Genomic DNA, 20,048 nt, shown 5'->3' on the forward strand with positions numbered 1-20,048 from the left:
TTTATCTTACTGTCACTCGTCCAGACATTTCCTATGTTGTTCACCAAGTGAGCCAGTATCTGTCTGCTCCACGATCGACTCACTATGCTGCTGTTCTATGCATTCTTCGATACTTAAAGGGCACTCTCTTCCATGGTCTTTTCTACTCTGCTCAGTCTCCTCTTACTCTTCGTGCATTTTCTGATGCTGATTGGGCAGGAGACCCCACTGATCGCAGGTCCACTACTGGTTATTGCTTTCTTCTTGGTTCTTCTCTGATTTCTTGGCGAAGCAAGAAACAAACTCATGTGGCCCGCTCCAGTACTGAAGCAGAATATCGTGCCCTTGCTGATACCACATCTGAGCTTCTTTGGCTACGATGGCTTCTCAAAGACTTAGGTGTGTCTACATCTTCTGCTACTCCTCTTTATTGTGACAACCAGAGTGCTATTCATATTGCTCACAATGATGTCTTCCATGAACGGACTAAACACATTGAGATCGATTGTCATTTTATCCGTTTTCATCTTGTCTATGGTGCTCTCAAGCTGATCTCAGTCTCCTCTAAAGATCAACTTGCAGATATCTTCACCAAGTCACGTCCTAAGGGACGCCTTTGTACTTTGGTTGACAACCTCAAGTTGGTCTCACATCCACCTTGAGTTTGAGGGGGGTTGTTAACAGACAAAATTTTCCTATCCTCCAACCCACTACGAGGCTATGCAAATGTATATCGTCATGTGCTTTTACTCATATAACTATTAATATTTAATAGTTATGTAACTTGTTTAAATGACTTAATGGGTCATGTAATTAAAGTATATATGGATAATCAATAGAATTTCAACGAGTTGAAGGAGATTCTTCCAAACCGGATGAAATTTTATCCACAAGAGAAAGGGGAGGAAAGAAAAATCAATTATAAAGCAAATGCGAATATGCAGGGAAGATAACACAAGCAAGGTAATCATGTGTGCTTCAATTACTAATATTCCATACACTCTCACATGGTGGGGTCCTTAAATGTAAGGGAAAACTTGATTCCTTCTTTCTATTAAGTGAAAACTTTTTTTTTTTTTTTGATAAACTAATAAAGTGAAAACTAGAAAATTTAATGGCAAGACCCTTTCATGGCAAGGGTTGACTGATCTTTTTAAAAGTTGGCTCAAAATAAAGATCAATTCCATAGTAAAAAAAAGGTATCTTTAAGCAAATCTAGCATTTTTTCAAGGATTTTACTAATGTGTGCCTTGAGGACACACAATAGTATACCATTTTTTTAAAAAGTTCTATTGGGAATTGAAAAAGTTTTGACAGCTTTTTCAACTTCCAATAAAATTTTTCCAAAAATGAATTTGTTAATTTATGCCCTAAGGGCATACATTAACTGGAACCTTTTTCCAATAAGGAGATAATAAGTATATGATATTATAATGACTTTATTTGTCTTTATGTTAAAAAGAAAAAAAGAAAAGAGAGAGAGAAAGAGAGAGAGAGAGAGAGAGGAAATTAACTTCACCCCTTTCAAGAGTAATAAATGGGAACTACCTAACTAAAACATGTATATTCAAGCTAATATGTGTTGATGTATAGCCATGGGAAATGCTGGGGTTGAAACAAGCAAAAGTTACCTTTGGTAGCTTATCTTGCTCAGCCAGATGCTCCACATGAAGCCTCACATTTGATGCAGCAGGAATCCGTACACTACGATCAAACCCACAGTATACTTCTGCAACTATGTCAAACAAAGTTTCAGCTCCATTTTCTATAGCTTTCCAGATGGACGTTTCTCTACTTCTGCGGTTTCTGAATATAGGAACAATGTCATGTCAGGATTTGGTAGACAATATTGTTACATATAGTGTAAATCTTAGATGTAAGAAGACGAAGCTGGCAGAAGTCAAACTCTTGGCCCAACAATACCGATAATAAAAGAGTTATTGCAGATAAAGGTGATAGGGGAATTCTTTTTTTTTTTTTTTTGGTTTGGGGGAGTGCTGTTTACCTGCAAAGGAGTCATTGTCTAAGATCCCATGATGGGTAAAAAGTTTGTAGAAAATTTAGCTTAAATTAGGAAAGCGAGAAAATGACATGTGCATACTTGAGATATCCACAAAGCATGTGCTTTGGCCACAGATTAACTCTCCCGTGCATGGGAATCAAAGTGTGTGGGGGAAGCTCCATGAATTTGTAAGTTGTGTGGAAGTATTGCTGCATAAACAAGCAAACAAAATCTTCACCAATCTTTAAGGTTTTTAGAAACAGCAATGACAATTACATGTATAGAAACACTCAAATAATTAAACCATTGTATTATTATTATTATTGGTAAAGTATGAGTATCTATATGTCTGATTGATTTATGTATTCATTTATCATGTGTTAGTTGTGCCATTTTTGGTAATTAAGGTATGCTAGTTTCTAGGAGAATAGCCGAAATAGTTACTCCATATAATAGATTTAGTACGTATGGAGTTTGTAAGTCCACTTCATGAGTTTTAGACAGAAGGGGGGGGGGGGGGGGTGGTTGTGCGTGTGCGTGTGTGTGGAGGAACTGATAATTTACTATGACCCACCATGTACAAATGTGAAGGATGCAGTAATGACTTTCCTTTTTTTTTTTTACCAAACCTTGTCTCGGTGTCAATAAGACACAGGAACTGCACTCAAAATAGTGCTGTTTAATGCAAATAGAAACTGAAACACGGACCTAATCTATGCTGATTATAATATTGTCATCATATAACCAAAATGAAATCCAACTACCAGGCTACGATATTTGGAAGAAATTAAAACAGATAATTAAAATCTCCAAAAGGAAAACATCTTTAATACTAAAATGATACATTGGAGCACAGAAATTAATACACAAATAATTTCTTCAAAACCATTGATCTCTAAGAAATTAAAATCTCTTACAGGGTGCAACGATCATTAATTTGGCAAACCCCAACATATAATACCACTTTATATGAGGCAGAGGAAGGGCGACAATACAAAACCTAAGATAGACCAACTCAGACCTTTTAAAAAAATGGAAAAATATCAAATGGTATTACTGATATTTGTCAATTGTATTTTATTGATTACGGCATAATATGTGAATCTGATTATGGGAGGTCCAACTTTAGCCATATTTAGTGTATAGGAAATAAAAAAGAAATGCAATAGCAATGAGAACACTTTAAACTTAATGTATAGCACAACAATATTGGTTCATAAGAGTAGTCCATAATGGAAAGGAGAGTAATTAAGTATCATTATTAGGACCTTCACATGAACTTACAGTCATATTTCCACCAGAAGTAATGTCCAAGATGGCACTTCCTTGACTGAAACAAAGCATAGATAAATTAGCAGAGAATTTTAAGTCCAGCCCACGAGGGGAATTAGTTTGGAGCTTTCCTGTTTGATTTTGGAACCAACATTAACTAGAAGAATAATAAGCAGATGCATTAGAGTGGTATAGCCTTTTTAGGGTGCGTGAGAATTAGAAAACTTTTTCCAATGAGAGAATTAGAGACTAAGCTTTGGTTTCAGTTTTTCTATGTTTGTGAGGTCTGTGAGAGTTTGTAAGTGTAATTGTAAGCTTTATCATTGATAGTGGATTTTTTTTTTTTTTGGATTAGCATTGCCTGTGAATATAGCATAGAGTTTGCCAAACCATATTAAACTCTGTGTCTTGTATTGTTTTTCTTCCATTATTTTGCATGTTTTTCACAATAAATTCGTACTAGCGTTTCCACTATCACAAAAAAATTGGTAACAAAGCTATTGGTTTGGGATCCTAGGGATTTCGAGCAAAAAATTTAAGTAAAGCCCTTTTGCTTCAACAAAATAAATACCAAGAACAAGACCAAAATTGATGGTTAAAAACTGAGTTAAGAAGAGGAAGTTCAAACTAAGTGCTTTAAATTTTCCTCCGGCCAAAAACAGGGCTTTGTTGGAAAAAAGATGCTGCTTATTTCATGCATTTAAGCTGATCTACATCCATTAAGCCCCCTATCAACAATTTCCTACTGAACATCATAGGGTGTTGTGGTTCTTTGAACTGCATTCAACTTGACCCATTTGAAAGAGTGGTTCTCTGAATAGCATTCAAATTGACTTATTGGAAAGTGTGCATTGGGATATAATTAACTAATCAGTTTTCTCCACACACTAAGCCCCTCTTCCCCCAGCCGCTCCACGCAGACGTGGAAGAAGTTTTTCTACGCATCTTGAACGAATGCTTGTATCATGGTAATGGTTGGATCTTAAATATATGTGCTATAGAATTAGCACTGTGTGCATTTGGAGGTTCTAAATTCTTGTTACAATATTTCACCTTGTACTAAATCAAACAAAATAGTAAATTAGCTGAAAAAAAAAACTCACTTCATCAGGCATGTGCCAACATGAATTTAAACAATTCAGCTTAAAAACTCTACAATGTATAAACATATAGTTGTACTCATTTAATTTGGAAGTCAGACTGCAATCTCAAAAAATTTCAATCATTTTGGTAGCTTAAGTTGTTAGTCCATGAGCCAACCCCCTGCCCCCTTCTTTTTCTCAAAAACCTCTAGAAAGTAAAGGTCTTAACATTGTTGTCAGGACACACCGAAGTGTTGTGTTTCTCCCTCTAGCCATTTCTTCTTAAATATAATTAAGAAATCTGGATAATAATAGAGCATAGTCCTGTTTACAAAATTTTTCCAATCAGATTACATGTAAAGATGCCATAATATAGTAGAGTAGTTATCTTAAGAATCTTACCCAACATAATGATCACCGACAATCAATGAGTGAGTACTCATATGAAGCAGTGCCATGTGGCCATCAGTATGACCCTGTATTAAGAAGAATCTTTCATATTCAGACACAACAATATAATGCTGGTTTATATGGAAAACTACATTTAGAACTTTATTTAAAGAAACAAAAGGCTAAAATTAAATCAGTATAAGATGATGAACTCTCAAAATTCATGTGTTTGTTTCTCCAAGAACTCTATGCAAGCTCCCCCCCTGCCCCTCTTTCTGTCTCTCTCCCCTCCTCTTTTTTGCTTAAGCACATTGAGAACTGGCTCTTTGCTGTAGTGAACTACCAGTTGATAGGGTAATTTGAGAATCAAAAATGTTAATGTCGCTTGGAGACAAGCAGCAAGCTGATTAAGGAAGCAACACCAATACCAAGAAAATCAAAATAAGCCATAAAATCAACACATCCTTCGGAACTGACAGTGATAGGTCTCCCTTTATCCTTTTTGATATTGGTTCACTAGCCTGTAGGCTGTAACACTATATTAACTAAAGAAACTACTGGGAAAATTGTTCCTCAAATTTTTTTTTTCTTCCCATTATCTCATTGCTATTGTTTAAATGTATCATGATGGATGATGATAATAATGTCTGTAAGGAATATCAAAGTCATTTTTTGATTAAATCGCTTCTTGAATTTGCAGGACCCATGACCAATAACTTGAAAGGTGCATAATAGTATGGAAGAAGCAAACATGACATTTTGGTCATGATCAAACAGTCATAAATGCTGCATAAAGCCACATGCAAGGAAATACTGAAAATATCTATATCATTCTATAAAGCACCAACGTTGCTCGGTGATGCTCAATCTCTTATGAAATCAATCTGTTATTTAGAGTTGCCCAAACTCATGAGAATTCAATCCATGAATTCTTATCAAGTTATTGCTCAGTTTAGGGACTGTTAGACCAAAGAACGTGAACCCACAATTAGGTTGGGCAATCAAAATTAAAAGAAATTTGGTATTTGCAAGATTCTTAGAAGGATAAAGTATTCAAAATTTCTCATACTAGAAGGACCAAGTCCACATAATGGAATCCCCCTCAAAAAATTAAAAATAACTTTTCATGGAGGAAAAAATTATAAAAATAGTAATTGTTAGGAGGGTTTTATTAACATATACTCTTAGGGGCATCCATTAATAAATTATTTTAAGAAATTTTTTATGAGAAAATGAAAAAGTGACTAACTTTTTTGACAATTTTTTCAATTTTCCATTAAAATTTTCCTAAAATAAATTATTAATGACCCTTGTTAGAATACAATACCCTATGCAATAGATACCATAAGCCATGGTTTTGTAGAATACCATAGACTACCGTAGTTTTACAGTACGACAAGCTACTGTAGTCTATGGTATTCTACAAAACCATGGCTTATGGTATCTATTGTATAGGGTATTGTATTTTAGACTACCGTAGTTTTACAGTACGACAAGCTACTGTAGTTTTAGGGCTACCATATTATGCTATGTTTTAAAAACCAGACCAAACCAGCTAGTCCAACCGGTTGAACCAGGAACCAAAGGCTAGTCCGGTCTGAAAAAGGCCCAAAACTAGTCAACAATCGTAAAAAACCGGGTTGAACTGAGAATTTTGAAAAAAAACGATTCAGCTCTCAATTCAGTTTTTAAAACCATGATACTATGCCTAATATATACTCCTATAAATGCCCTTCAATGATTTTTTTTTTTTTTTGGTACAAATGATTCAATATAATAAAGATGTAGCCATTCAGAAAGAACTTACTGTTGTGAACATAAGCTATTAGGCCAAACTAGGTTTTCCTTTCTTCAAGTCTCTATTTCTCTCTCTTCTCTCTCTCACTCACAAACCCAACAACATTTCTACCATGGTATCAGAGCCAACCCACTATCCGGTTCCCTCTCTCACTCTAACATCCTTTACCTAAAGCAGTGCGTCTTTTTCCAACAATTTCACCACACTTTAGCACTGTCTTCTTCACGTATAAGCCTTCCAAGAACTCTTCAAACCAAAAACCACATCATTTAAAAATCGAATGCCACTCTCCAAAACACCATTAGAATCAGCTCCAACAACCACTACATGCGCCCTCAAGCATTGTCCAAAGGTCTTACATATGTTCCCACTCACCTTCTCCAGCCTTCACACACCCACACGCAACGACGATAGGTTTCCACAAACTCTCATGTGTCCCAACGTGCTATCAGTCATACAACCTTACATGCCATGGGCTAGAATGTGTGATATATGCGCCAGCCACATGCCTGCATACACTACAGCCATGTAGTCCCAAGCAGCAATTGCCATGTCATCACAAGACTCCGCCAGGTCTTCTCCTTCATCTACCACGTGTTGGTGTCCGAAACATGCCTAAATAAATTATGTCACTCATCTTAATTAGAGCTAAAAAAGTGTCCTTATCTAAAGATGACATGTCAAAATAGTCCATGTCTACCCTAAAAGTCAACAGCTACATCACCCTACCACATCATTGACTTTTATTGTTGACCAACATCGACCGCGTCGATTGTCTTTTGACGACCATTTGTACTCTGACAGGCCTTTTCTGCCTAGATTCCAATTTTTGGGTTTGTTTCCCATTTGAGGCTCCCAAATGACCTATCACTCGTTTTTTAAGGTCCCAATTTATGCAAAAAAAAATTCCCAAAGACCGCCAACTCACTTATGAACCTCTTAGGGATAGACACACCCCATGAACCAATCATCAACAATCACCAGTGATGATGACCACGCTCAACATCATCATTCTGATTGTCGATGTCATCTTGCCATTCGCGACACTTTCATTTCTAATGTCATCATTCCGACCACCAGTGCAACCATCATTAAGGCATAGCTACCATTCGTCACCAACCGCCGACGTATGTCTTCTCAGTCACACCCATAATCCTATCCTCAATTCTGACAACTATCAATTTGTCAACAAATATGGACGGATAATTAGCCCGAGCACATCTGGAGTACGAACATGCGAGTTTGTAATGGCTTACACCAAATGTTACTTAAGCTTCCAACAAAAAGAAAACTATCATTTTATATTTGTGCAGTAAAAAAAATATATATATATGAGGAATACCGGTGCAAAAATGACCCTTAATCGCTGACCGCCAATGCAAATGTCTTCTGCTCCAAAAACTGAGGCATAGCCAAGAGACCAGTCACCTGTGATTATATAACATCAGTTAAAGTTTTATAGATAATAAAATTGATCTCTAATTATGATGGGTGAATCAACTAAAGGTCTAAACAACCATGTCCTAATGAAGTAAAAATTTACCAACCCATTAGAGTGGCAGTTTTGCATTGTAGGACTAAGAGTTTCTCCATTTTTTGAGATAATAAATTCTTACAAATAGACCTTAACAAGAAGGAAACAGAGACCATGACACTTTTTTTTTACTTAAAGGTAATAAAATGCTAAATCATATTTTTAGTTTTACAAATTAATATAATGATATAATCATCATTATTGCATTGGTATTCAAAGACACACATGCTCTAAGCTATATAAACAGAATCCAGGTTGTCATCCAAACGAACAAAGCGCTAAATTGGTTAAAACATAAGCTACAGAGTCAAAAACCAAACCATTAGACTGTTAATATGGTAAAAATATTTAAAAGAGGCAACAGCTACACCAAAGATATCAAAGAGCTAGGAAATAGACTCACGAGCACTGGGTTCTTAAATTAAAACCATCTTTTTCCGTACTTTAATTGACCATACCCTTAAGTTAAAGTTCTCTTTAAATCAAAATCATTTCTTTTGGCTTTTGAGAAACGGACTGCTTTTGCCCTTGCCATATACTAAGGAGAATGATGAAGACATTTGTCATCCAAAACAAGCATATTTGCCATACTTTAACTGACCATCCACTTAAGTGAATTACTGCATTCATTGTATGGCACAAGAATCTCCACACTAAACAAACTTTAGTGCTCAAAGCTTTTAGGATTGATTTAAAAATATTTATGGTTGGTTAGAGTTTATGGTTTGCAATTAAATTTTGAGACAATAAGGGCTAATAATGATACAAGAGTGCAGAGAATTAAATATAAGAAAAAGAAAGGGGACTAATTTCTAGGCATTCTATCAAGATTCCTTAGGTTTTACGGCCAAGTTTAAGACTACATCATACAATTCTCAAAAAAAAAAAAAAAGCCCTGTGGCTTCATAAATTATCCTCCCAAACTTATTCTCCCCTAAATTAAACTAATACATAAAGTTATGGTTTTTACATAACACTAGTCGCAAACTCACGCGATGCGTGGGAATAAATAAGTATTTTGTAATTGTAGTATAATGTATAAATTGTTTTTTAAATTTTGTGGAGGATAATTTGTTCTTCCTATAAATTAAACAATTTTTAAAATTATTTTTCATCTATCCATTTTAATATTTTTGGTGTGTGTGATTGATATTATTCTTTTTTGAGGTGGTCCATATTTTATAATTTATATTATGGTACGTTATATATATATGTTTTCGTTTTACAACTAAACTCTTTAATTTTCAAATATATTATTCAATTTTCTCATTCTCTTAAAGGAAATTATCATGATAATCAAAACTTATCACAAATTACACCTGATATTACTCAAATAGTTAGCAGACACATTCAAATACATAGTAAGATTATATTTTGATATAAATTCAAATTCTAACATTCAAAATAACTAAGTATTATGTCAAAAAAAAAAAACTAAGAGAGAGAGAGAGAGCTTGTGATGGATAACTCAAAACACACACTACCAAATCATATTAACTCAAAATAATGTTATAAAAAATATATATATAATGATTCATCTTGGAAATTTTTTTAGGGTGGTCATTAAGAAGAATTTACAACCACATTAATTTTTCTAGGTATTGTTTTTTAAGGAAAAATGAAATTATAGATTATTTTTATGTAATGTGCTAAATGAGTTACAAATTGGAATGATTACGATTTTTTTTTTTTTTTGAATAGTTTGTTCATTTGTTGTTTAGTTTAGTCTTGTTTTTATTTGGTTTTTTTTTTTTTTTTTTGTTATTTTGGATAATTTTTAATGTTGTTATTGACCTTTTTTTTTTTAAGGGTCAAGGATTAAGGATTATGTTTGAGGGCCAAAATTATTTTTGAAGTAATGCTATGTCTACAATATTTTCACAACAAATCTTATATGTCAAGTTGTTATTAGAGGGTTTAAAAGTGATGTCAGTGTTGGGCCCAAATTAGAATTCGTAACTGCTTACTACGTAGGATTTGTTGTGAAATTGTTGCATATGTAGCAATACTCTTATTTTTATTGAACTCAAATTCTTGTAATTTTTAAGTCAAGGTGCCAAATATTTTTATTAGGATGGTCACAATAGATTAGTTTAGTAATATATATATATATATATATATATATTTTTTTTTTTTTGTGTGGTAAATATTTGTACATTTTTTTGCAAGTCAAGGTGGTCATAAGACCAACCTACCTTAGAGGTGGAGCCGCCACTGTTCATCAACCTAAAGTAAAGTTGCAATAAATAATAAGTAACAGAAAGAGAGAGAGAGAGAGAGAGAGTAATCACTCTTTTTTGGAGAGAGATAGAGTAAATTAAAATTTTCATTATTTAAAAATCAAAATATTATCTCTCTCTTGTTTTTAACTTTCTTTAATTATTAATTCTCCAATTTATTTTTACACTTTCTCTAACATTTCTCCCTGCATTTTACTTTTTCATCTCCACACTACTCTCTACCTTAGTGTTTCTATTCCTATATCCATTTACCTTCCTTCATTTTGGTTCTTCTTATTCTCATCTTCTTACTATAAATTTCATTCTCTCTTCCATTCTATGCATAGTTTTTCCACACACACACAAAAATATATATTTCTCTCTCTCTCTTTACATTTACCACTTTTGAACTTACATGTTAGTTTGCTTTCTAGACATTAGAGCATCAGCCAACACCTTTTGCTCTTGTGATATTTACACATTGGCTATTAGATATCTTTCTTGGCATTTACACAATTGGCTTGGGATTTACACACCTAAATCTAAGTGGTTCCCATTAAGTTTAAGAGAATAAAATTATTTATTGTTGAAAAGAAATAAATAATAAAAATTAAATAAATCATGAAAATATTAATTAAATTTAAATGGATATACATTAAGCTTTTTTTATTGGAAGGTTAGAGAATGACACATGGTATATCACAATAGCAAAAATATTTCATATCAGAAGCGAGTAAAATATGTAGCAAAACATAGACTTAGTGAGAAACACTTCCATCATATGCAGGCACTTTGGTCTATTTTGTACCACCTTGAGGAAAAGTAAACCTCAAGAAAGGTACCCGAATTCATTACATTTACATCTACTATACTGTCACTGAACATTGTTTTCCAGAAAAAATAAATAAAGGTGTATGCGCCTCCATTTATACTTTCAATGCTCATACAATTCTAATCCATATTACACATAATAAACTAATGAAACTTCCACTAACACTATCAAATTTGAGCAAAATATACAAAAAAAAATTGAAATTAATGGCTCATTCATGTAAGTGAGAAAATAGAAAGATAAATGAAGAAAGATGATGAGCAAAGCCCAAAATGTGATTATAGTCACACCAAATTATCCAAGTCATGCTATATAATAACATTATATTCTTATATACTATATAACAATGAAAAAAAAAATAACAACTTAAAAACACAAACCCAAATTTTATCAACCCAAAGTAGAGTTCTAAAGAGAACAAAATTTTATCAACATAAAGTAAAGGTACAAAAAATTAAAAAATCCACACAAAAAAAAAACATGAGAGAGAGAGAGAGTAGTAACCTTTTTTTTTTGTATGGGAAAATATATATAAAATGAGAGGGAATAAGAAATTTATAGTAAGATGATGAGGATAAGAAGAGTCAAAAAAAAAAGAAAAAAAAAGGAAGATGAAGGGATAAAAGAAGAGTTACACTAAGGTTAAGAGTAGTGGGGAAATTAAAAGGTAAAAGGGAAGGGTAAAAGTTTGAGGAAATGTAAAAGTAAATTACAAAATCAATAGAAAGAAGAATAGTAAAAAAATAAGAGAAAAATGGTTGAAAATAAGTGGGTGATGTGGCCACTTACGCGACTCAATTGGAGCGTAGTGACGATAAATACTACGCTTCAGCTTTCAAATATATATAGATTTATGTTGGTTTTATTCCATGACAAAAAGTGTTGTAATTACATTAATTTATTTCCTTGTATTTTGTGGGATTTAATTATAATGGATTTAGTCTTAATTGGTGAAGATTTGCTCAAGATAGTTGATCTCGCAACTGGCTCGAGACTCAGCACCCACGAAAGGCCATGTGAGGAGCACGTGTGGAAGTTCAAGAGTTAGTGTATCTCGCGAGTATCTCGCAACTTGGCCAACCCGCGAGATGCACTGATAGCTCGCTGGGATTTTAAGTGTGGCCTTTCCTCTTCGTTACCCACACTATATATACCTTCATTACCCACAAAATTATAAAGATGCTATAATCAGATAAAAAACCCTAGAGAGGTTTCTACAACACCCAACATTTTAGAGAGAGCTACTCATCCTTAAGTGAGAATTCCTTTATAGTCTCTTCTCCTTCCCCTCTTCCATTGTCATACCTTGAGAGGAAATTTGTACCCAAACATAACCCACAACTATTCAAAGTAAAGAGAGGATTTTGGAACTTAGGAAGCATTGGATCTTTGCCAAAATAAGCTGGTGAGGCTTGGTGGTGCAATCGAGCAGTATTGCGGAATCCGGGAAGCTAGTGAAGACATGACTCAATGAAGTTCGTTGGTAGTTAGAGCTTGGAGGGCTCAAGTACTTTGGGTAGATTAGGCTTGGAGGGACTTTTTAATATCCTTGTACTCCAAATTATTCACTAATAGATCATTTTAGCTTAAAGGACCACGAAGAGGTTTTTAAGCCAAGTTCTTTAGTTTTCCTCTTCGATAACACATCGCCGTGCTATCTTAGGTTTGCTATTCTTTTCTCTAGTGCCCTTTACATTTTAGTATTGCATCCTTGTGCCCATCCGTGCAATTGTTGAATGCTTTGATTAATTAATTTGCTAATCACATATATTCTGCATTAAGTGTGTTAAGCTTAAAATTAATCAAGCTGCAATTAAGAATTGGGGTCTAAACAAGCTCTAGCATTTGCTATATCGAGCCTTCATAATATATATAAATATATATATATATATATAAAATTTATAGTAAATCTAAATTCTAATGGGGCATATAGTTCAGATTAAAAAGTATAAACAAATAGAGATGTAAACCACTAAGTAACCATGATAAGGACAAAAAAGCACAACTTGACTCAAAAATAAGACCCATGGGCCACAAAAACACAACCCAGGTCCAAAATTTCTCGAAATTACAAAAATTGCCTCAATACAAACTTTAAGAACAGAAATAAAACATGGCTAGAAATTTACTATTATGAAGAATGATAAGAAAAAAATAAAAATAAATAGATTGCTTTTTCATAACCTTTAGTTGCTAACCTCACCCTCAAACAACAACAACTACAATCAAAGCCTTGAAGGTCTTACCCAGTACACAAATCTCCCACTTTTGTTGGGTTTGAAAGAGGCATGGTAGGTAGCTTGGAGAGGTTGATTCCTTGACTCAAACCCGCAACTTGTCGCTTTTGGTGGAAGGCGCCATCGCACGAAGGCTCAACCACAACAACAATCAAGTCTTAATCCCAAAATTTTAGGATCAACTATATATCCACAACAGACTAATCAAGGTCACATGTATTTATTTCCACTATTATATCCAATATTAAGCCATACTCTCAATTACCTCCTTAATTAACATGTTCTTTTTAATTATTTCTACTAATAATAGTTTCTTATTTTTTAGTACTTGTACTAATGATACTTTAGGTCTTCCTCTAGGGTTTTTTGTTCCCTCAACTTGAATCAAGTCTTCTTCTATACCAGGGGGGTCAAAGAGGAAGAACCCATTTTCTTTTCGTATTGACTCAAAGTCATTTCTCTTGGCTTTTGATGGAGGACATATGGATTCATACTCCATTACTGAAAAACGAGGGAAACATCAAGGTTCAATCCGAGTTGGTAGATTGGGGTTGGATTAGACCATTGCCTGTTTGCTAGAGTTGTGCCAGTGGGACTTTAGCAAGAAACATTTTTTTTTAAACGGCTTCACGGGTATCATAAAATTTTGGAGTTTTCTAGATCAAATAAGGGCAGTCTTTTTGTGGAGATATCAGAGTACCATAATGGAGCAAGACGTGGTTGCTTGCGTGTACCAAAAGGGATGAAAAGGGGAGGCTAGGCTTTTCTTGAAACAAAGCTATGTGTTTTTTTCTTGGGAAAATCAGCTTCTAGGCCAAGGAACAAGGTGGCTGTTGGCGGTGGTGGGCATGAGAAATCCACTGGAAAAGTCAAGGAACCATGTTGGGAAAAAAATTAATGGGGACGTGAAATTAGGAAGGGAGTTATGTAAGGAGAATCAATTGCCAAATATTTCTGGGACTATAAATCAGAAGAAGAGATTTAAGGGATTTGACTTTTTTCAAAAATCAAATAATCGAACTCTTCTCAAATGTAACAGGCCTTTGCGTGGCCCTTCTACTAAATAGACTCAAGACCATTTCCCTTTAAAAATTACCGTTGCTTTTGATGGGGCTGCTCAACATAAGTTCCAATGGAGTAACTTTGTCCATCCAAAAGGAGCAGCAAAATTGGGCAAAGTTTTGTTAGAGCCTATGGCTTTAAATGATCGAGCAACTCAGGCTAAACCCATTAAAGCCCAAAATGAATTCATTCAAAACTTGGTGAAGTTGACTAAACAAAGCTCATGGGAGGTGGGAGAAGGGTCAGAGTCCCATGGTTCAACCGAGAAGACTCTGACGGTGCCTCTGAGCACCAGCGAGATGGGTGGAGTACCCCCAAGGTCCAATAGGTGCATGGATGACATTGCGAAAGACAGTGTTTCCTCAGCGGGCCCTCAAACCAACGAAGGGTCAGTTTCCCTTGCTTCACCTGTGAAGCCTCTGATGGGAGTTCCAAGCACCGACGAGATAGGCGTGGACATTCTAAGGTCCGATGGGTATGTTGACATGACAGGGGCTGACAGTGGTCATTTGGTGGGCTCTTAAACTAGTGGGGTTGTGTTTGGTTGTATAGGAAACACTGCGATTGTGGCCGATGGTCCAATAGTGGATTGTCTATTCTTTGGGGATGTTCCAAACCCAGATGGGCTTTCCGATGGGCTGTCCAATGGTCAGTCTGACTATGCCGAGCCCGTTGCTTCACCAAAGATGGTGTCGCAACCTCTATCGGTTTATGAGTTCTCTAATATGAATCACAATCACAAGTTGTTGGTTCAAAATTGTTTCTCTCCTCTCTATGAGCTGGATTTCTAATTCCAAAAAGGATGACATGCTGATGTTGGATTGGGACAACTCCACTGGCTCAAGTAAGGATAAGAATGATAGAAATGTTTTGGATTTTGTACCTTTGTCTAAGTGGGCTCCTTACAGGGGTCTCAATTTGGTAATAGAGGAGGATTTTCTCCTTACGTGGGCAATGGATGACTTTCTCATGGAGGATTTTCTAGAACCAGCAGTGTGGGTGAAAAGGATGGTTAAGGGTTTTGGTAAATCTGTAGGCTTTCCTATAGATTCTTGTGAGAGGCAGTGCATTGCTTTCTTTCAAAAGCTTGAGGAAGTGTGGGAAAAACAAGCTACTACAGGTAGTCTTCGTCACACTGTTTCTTCAACTAAAAAAGGTATGAGAGAGTTGAAGAATTTAGTTTCTACTGTTAATTATGATGGACAATAAGGTCGTCGAACTAGAGGGGATGTGAATTCCATCAGGGTGGATTCAGACCGTTGTCCATGAATTTGAAAATCCTATCTTGGAATGTGAGAGAATTAAACAATCCTCAAAAGAGAGATACTTTGAAGAATTTACTCGAGGAGTGGAAATGTGATGTTGTGTTTTCAAGAAACAAAACTGGACTATGCTAATTCTTTTGTTGTGAAAAGTCTTTAGGGCAGCCCTTTTGTTGATTGGGTAGCTTTGGATGCCATTCACACAGCAGGGGGAGTTCTTTTGATTTGGGACAAATTGGTGTATGAAAAAATTGGTTGTGTGGTTGGCTGCTTTTCTATTTCTATTGTGTTAAAGGGTGTGGTAGATGGGTTTGTTTAGATTTGTACGAGGGTGTATGGTCCAATTGAAGTTAGGCTTAGGGATGCTTTGTGGATTGAACTTGATAGTGTAAAAGCGAGGTGGAGCTCGGCTTGGTGTGTCTTTGGTGACTTCAATATCATCATATATTCAGCAAAGCGTCTTAGTTGTACCTCTTTTAGTCTAGCCATGTTCAAATTCTCAGACTTTATTGAGAGGAATTTCTTGGTTGATCTACCTCTGGTGGGGGTGAGTATACATGGTTTCGTGACTCCGAGAACCTTTCTATGTCTAGAATTGATAGAGTTTTGGTGTCCGCTGGCTGGAAGGATCACTCCTTAGATGTGACTCAAAGGCCTCTTCCTCGTGTGATTTTGGATCACTGTCCTCTTCTTGTGGAGGTAGGCAGTATGTCGAGGGGGAAGACCTCTTTTAAATTTAAGAATATGTGACTCAAAGTGGAGGTTTTGTGGATTGAGTTCAGGAGTGGTGGAATGGACATCATTTTGTGGGGCCTCCTAGTTATGTTCTAGCCTGTAAATTCAAGGCTCTTAAGGGAAATTTGAAGCATTGGAATAAACACGTTTTTGGGGATGTGTCTTTTAGGAAGAAATGTTTGTTGTCTGAACTCTTAGATCTTGATTTGAGAGAAGGGGTGCAATCTTTGTCTCCGTCAAATAGAACAAGAAGAAGTCATGGCTGAAATTGAGTATTTAGCTTCCTTGGAAGAGATTTCTTGGAGACAGAAATCAAAAGCTCTGTTTTTAAAAGAAGGGGATAATAATACTGGATTTTTTCATAGGCTTGCCAATTCTCATAGACGAGCTAATACCATAAGGGGTGTGGAGGTTAATGGTATTTTGTATGAGGTGGAGACAGAGATTCAAGATCAAGTGGTAGGTTTTTATGAGTCTTTATATCAAGAGTCGGAATCTTGGAGGCCCATTGTTGATGGCCTAAAGTTTGCAAATCTAGATAAAATTGATTGGCTTTCCCTAGAAAGGAAGTTTAAGGAGGAGGAGATCATTGCAGCTCTTCAGGAAGCTGAGGGTGATAAGGCTCCTAACCCTAATGGCTTTACCATGGCCTTCTTCCAAAATGGTCTGTTTGGTTGGAGGGGTGAAAAAGTGAGAGGATAAAAAATGGTAGGAGGATGGAAAAATAGGAGAATAGAAAAGATTTTATTTTCTCTCCTTTTTGTTTGGTTGGAAGTGGAAAAGTGGAAGGATGGAAAAAATGCATTTGAATAAATTTACTCATATACCCTTATTAAAGAATGATATTTAAGTGAAACAAAAAAAGTGACAAATAACCACACACAAAAAAGAACAATCACCCAAATTTATTAAAAAATAAAAATAACGTCCAAAAAAAAAAAGGGAAGAAGAAGAAGAAAGAGGCACACCAGGCCCTAGAAAATCAAAAGAAACCAACCAAAAAAAAAAAGAGAGGTAATTGCCCAGGAAAAAAATAAGGCAACGTATTGCCCGATGGAGAAGAAAAAAAAATAAAGGCAACTTGAAGAATGTGCACATAAGCATTTTCATCAATCAAGAAAAAATTCATCCGGGTCCGGAGAGAAAACACTTAAGCCCCACCATTTATTTTCCTTCCTCTCTGCCCAACCAAAGACACTCAAAAAACGTTTTCCTTCTCATTTTCTCTCTAAAGTTTTCCATCCACCCTATTGATGGCCTAGAGTTTGCAAATCTGGATGAAACTGATCGGTTTTCCCTAGAAAGGGAGTTTAAAAAGGAGGAGATCATTGTAGCTCTTCGGGAAGCTGAGGGTGATAAGGCTCCTGGCCCTGATGGCTTTACCATGGCCTTCTTCCAAAAATGTTGGTGCGTGCTTGAGATGGATATTTTGGCTATCTTTGCAGACTTCCATAAAGAATGTATTTTTGAGAAATTTCTCAATGCCACCTTTTTGTTTTTGATACCTAAGAAGACTAATGCGGTTAATATTAGAGACTTTCGCCCTATTAGCCTAGTGGGTAGCTTGTATAAGCTTTTGTCAAAGGTGTTGGCACATAGACTTCGATTGGTATTAGATAAACTGATTTTCAACTCCTAAAACTCCTTTGTTGGGGGAAGACAGATTCTTGATTCCGTTCTTATTGCAAACGAATGCTTGGACAGTAGACTGAAGAGTGGAAATTCGGGTGTAATTGTTAAATTGGATATTGAGAAGGCTTATGATCATGTGAACTAGAGTGCCTTGTTTTATCTTATGGAGAGGATGAGTTTTGGGGAGAAGTGGGGGAGATGGATGAAGGTGTGTATTTCTATAGTTCGCTTTTTAGTGCTTATCAATGGGTCTCCAGCTGGTTTCTTTGGTACTTCTCGTAGTCTTCGTCAAGAGAATCCATTATCTTCACTCTTGTTCTTGTTGGTGATGGAGGTGTTGAGTAGGTTCTTGAAGAAGACAGAAGATGGAGGCTTTCTTAATGGTTTCCAAGCAAGCCCCACTATCAGAGGAGGAGGTTTGCACATTTCTCATCTTTTGTTTGCTGATGATACAATTCTTTTTTGTGACGCTTCTAAGGAACAATTATTATATATTCGTATGGTTTTGATCTTCTTTAAATATATCACAGACTTGAAAGTAAATGTTGGTAAAAGTGAGATTGTGCCAGTTGGTGAGATTGGGAATTTGGATGCTTTGGCCTGCATTTTATGTTGTAAGGTTGGCTGTTTGCCCATGACTTACTTGGGTATGCCTTTGGGGGCTCATTATAAGGATTCTTCGAGTTGAAACCCTATTATAGAAAGGATGGAGAAAAAACTCTCAGGTTGGAAGCGATTATATCTGTCAAAAGGTAGTAGGCTTACTTTATTGAAGAGCACTTTATCAAGCCTTCCCACTTATTATTTATCTTCGTTTACTATTCCACAACATATGGCAAACAGATTAGTGAGGATCTAAAGGAATTTCCTATGGGGGAGATCTACTAATGTATTTAAATATTCACTTGTTGCCTGGGAAAAGGTTGTGTGGTTGGTGGAGGCATATGGTTTGGGGATCCGGAGGATTGGGTTGTTTAACCAAGCTTTACTAGGGAAGTGGCTTTGACGCTTTGGGAAGGAGGCCACACACTTATGGCGTCAAGTCATAGCCTCTAAATATGGGGAAGATAGTGGTGGCTAGTGCACTAGAGCTGTTAGAGGAACGCATGGCTATAAGATGTGGAAGAACATAAGGAAAGGGGCAAAGAATTTCTTTGGTCATGTGTTGTATGCGGCGGGAGAGGGTTCTCGTATTCAGTTCTGGCATGATCCTTGGAGTGGTCCTACTTCTTTGAAAGAATTGTATCCAAAATTGTTTGCTTGTGTTATGGATAAAGAAGCTAGGATTTCTGATATGGTTGACATTGCACCTGATGGGAGTGATAGAAGCTGGAACTTACTCTTCCGCCATGAGTTTCAAGATTGGGAGACGACAAGGTTTTATGCTTTCTTTGTGCATAGCTCATCCAAAATACCCATGGAAGGTGATGATACCATGGTTTGGCAATTGAATTATAGTGGTGTCTTTGACGTACGTTCTTCTATAAATCATTATTGAAAGCTCTGTCAGTTTTTTTCCCTTAGCAATGCATTTGGAGTGTTAAGGTTCCTAGAAGGGTGTCTTTTTTATTATGGACAATTGCTAGGGGTGGGATTCTCACAATAGATAACCTTGTTAAGAAGAACTACCTCTTGTTAATTGGTGTTGCCTATGTTGGTGTGAGGAGGAAACCATGGATCATTTATTACTACATTGCAAGTTTGTCCATACCTCGTGGAGCGAAGTCTTCTACTTGTTTGGGGTTCAGTGAGTGATGCCGAAGACAGTAGTCTCTCTACTTTCTACATGGTAAAATTGGTTGGGCTTCATTCTTCCAATGTTTGGAATATGGTACCGGAGTGTCTTACGTGGTTAACTTGGAAGGATCACAATGCCCCAATATTTGAGGACACTGAAAGAATTGTGGACCTATTGAAGTCTTTACTAACTAGGACTTTGTTTGAGTGGTCTCGTATTTAAGATTTTACGCATTGTACTTCTTTGCTTGATTTCATTAATTCTATTAGCTTTT

General features: G+C 35.9%; 1 protein-coding gene across 4 annotated transcripts in view; it reads right to left on the reverse strand.

The window, feature by feature from the left end:
• The window catches only part of LOC112041190 (uncharacterized), a 31,877-nt gene that overhangs the window by 5,314 nt on the left and 6,515 nt on the right, over positions 1-20,048 (reverse strand). For all 4 annotated transcript variants that reach the window (XM_065770906.1, XM_065770903.1, XM_065770905.1 and 1 more), the window contains 5 exons: positions 7,866-7,951; positions 4,738-4,811; positions 3,266-3,311; positions 2,081-2,190; positions 1,611-1,785 (listed from right to left, as the gene is read on the reverse strand). In XM_065770906.1, coding sequence (XP_065626978.1) covers positions 1,611-1,785; positions 2,081-2,190; positions 3,266-3,311; positions 4,738-4,811; positions 7,866-7,951 — 491 coding nt within the window. The remainder of the gene's footprint in view (positions 1-1,610; positions 1,786-2,080; positions 2,191-3,265; positions 3,312-4,737; positions 4,812-7,865; positions 7,952-20,048) is intronic.

Source organism: Quercus suber, unplaced genomic scaffold (genome assembly GCF_002906115.3).
Source record: "Quercus suber isolate HL8 unplaced genomic scaffold, Cork oak 2.0 scaffold_37, whole genome shotgun sequence".
Taxonomy (NCBI): domain Eukaryota; kingdom Viridiplantae; phylum Streptophyta; class Magnoliopsida; order Fagales; family Fagaceae; genus Quercus; species Quercus suber.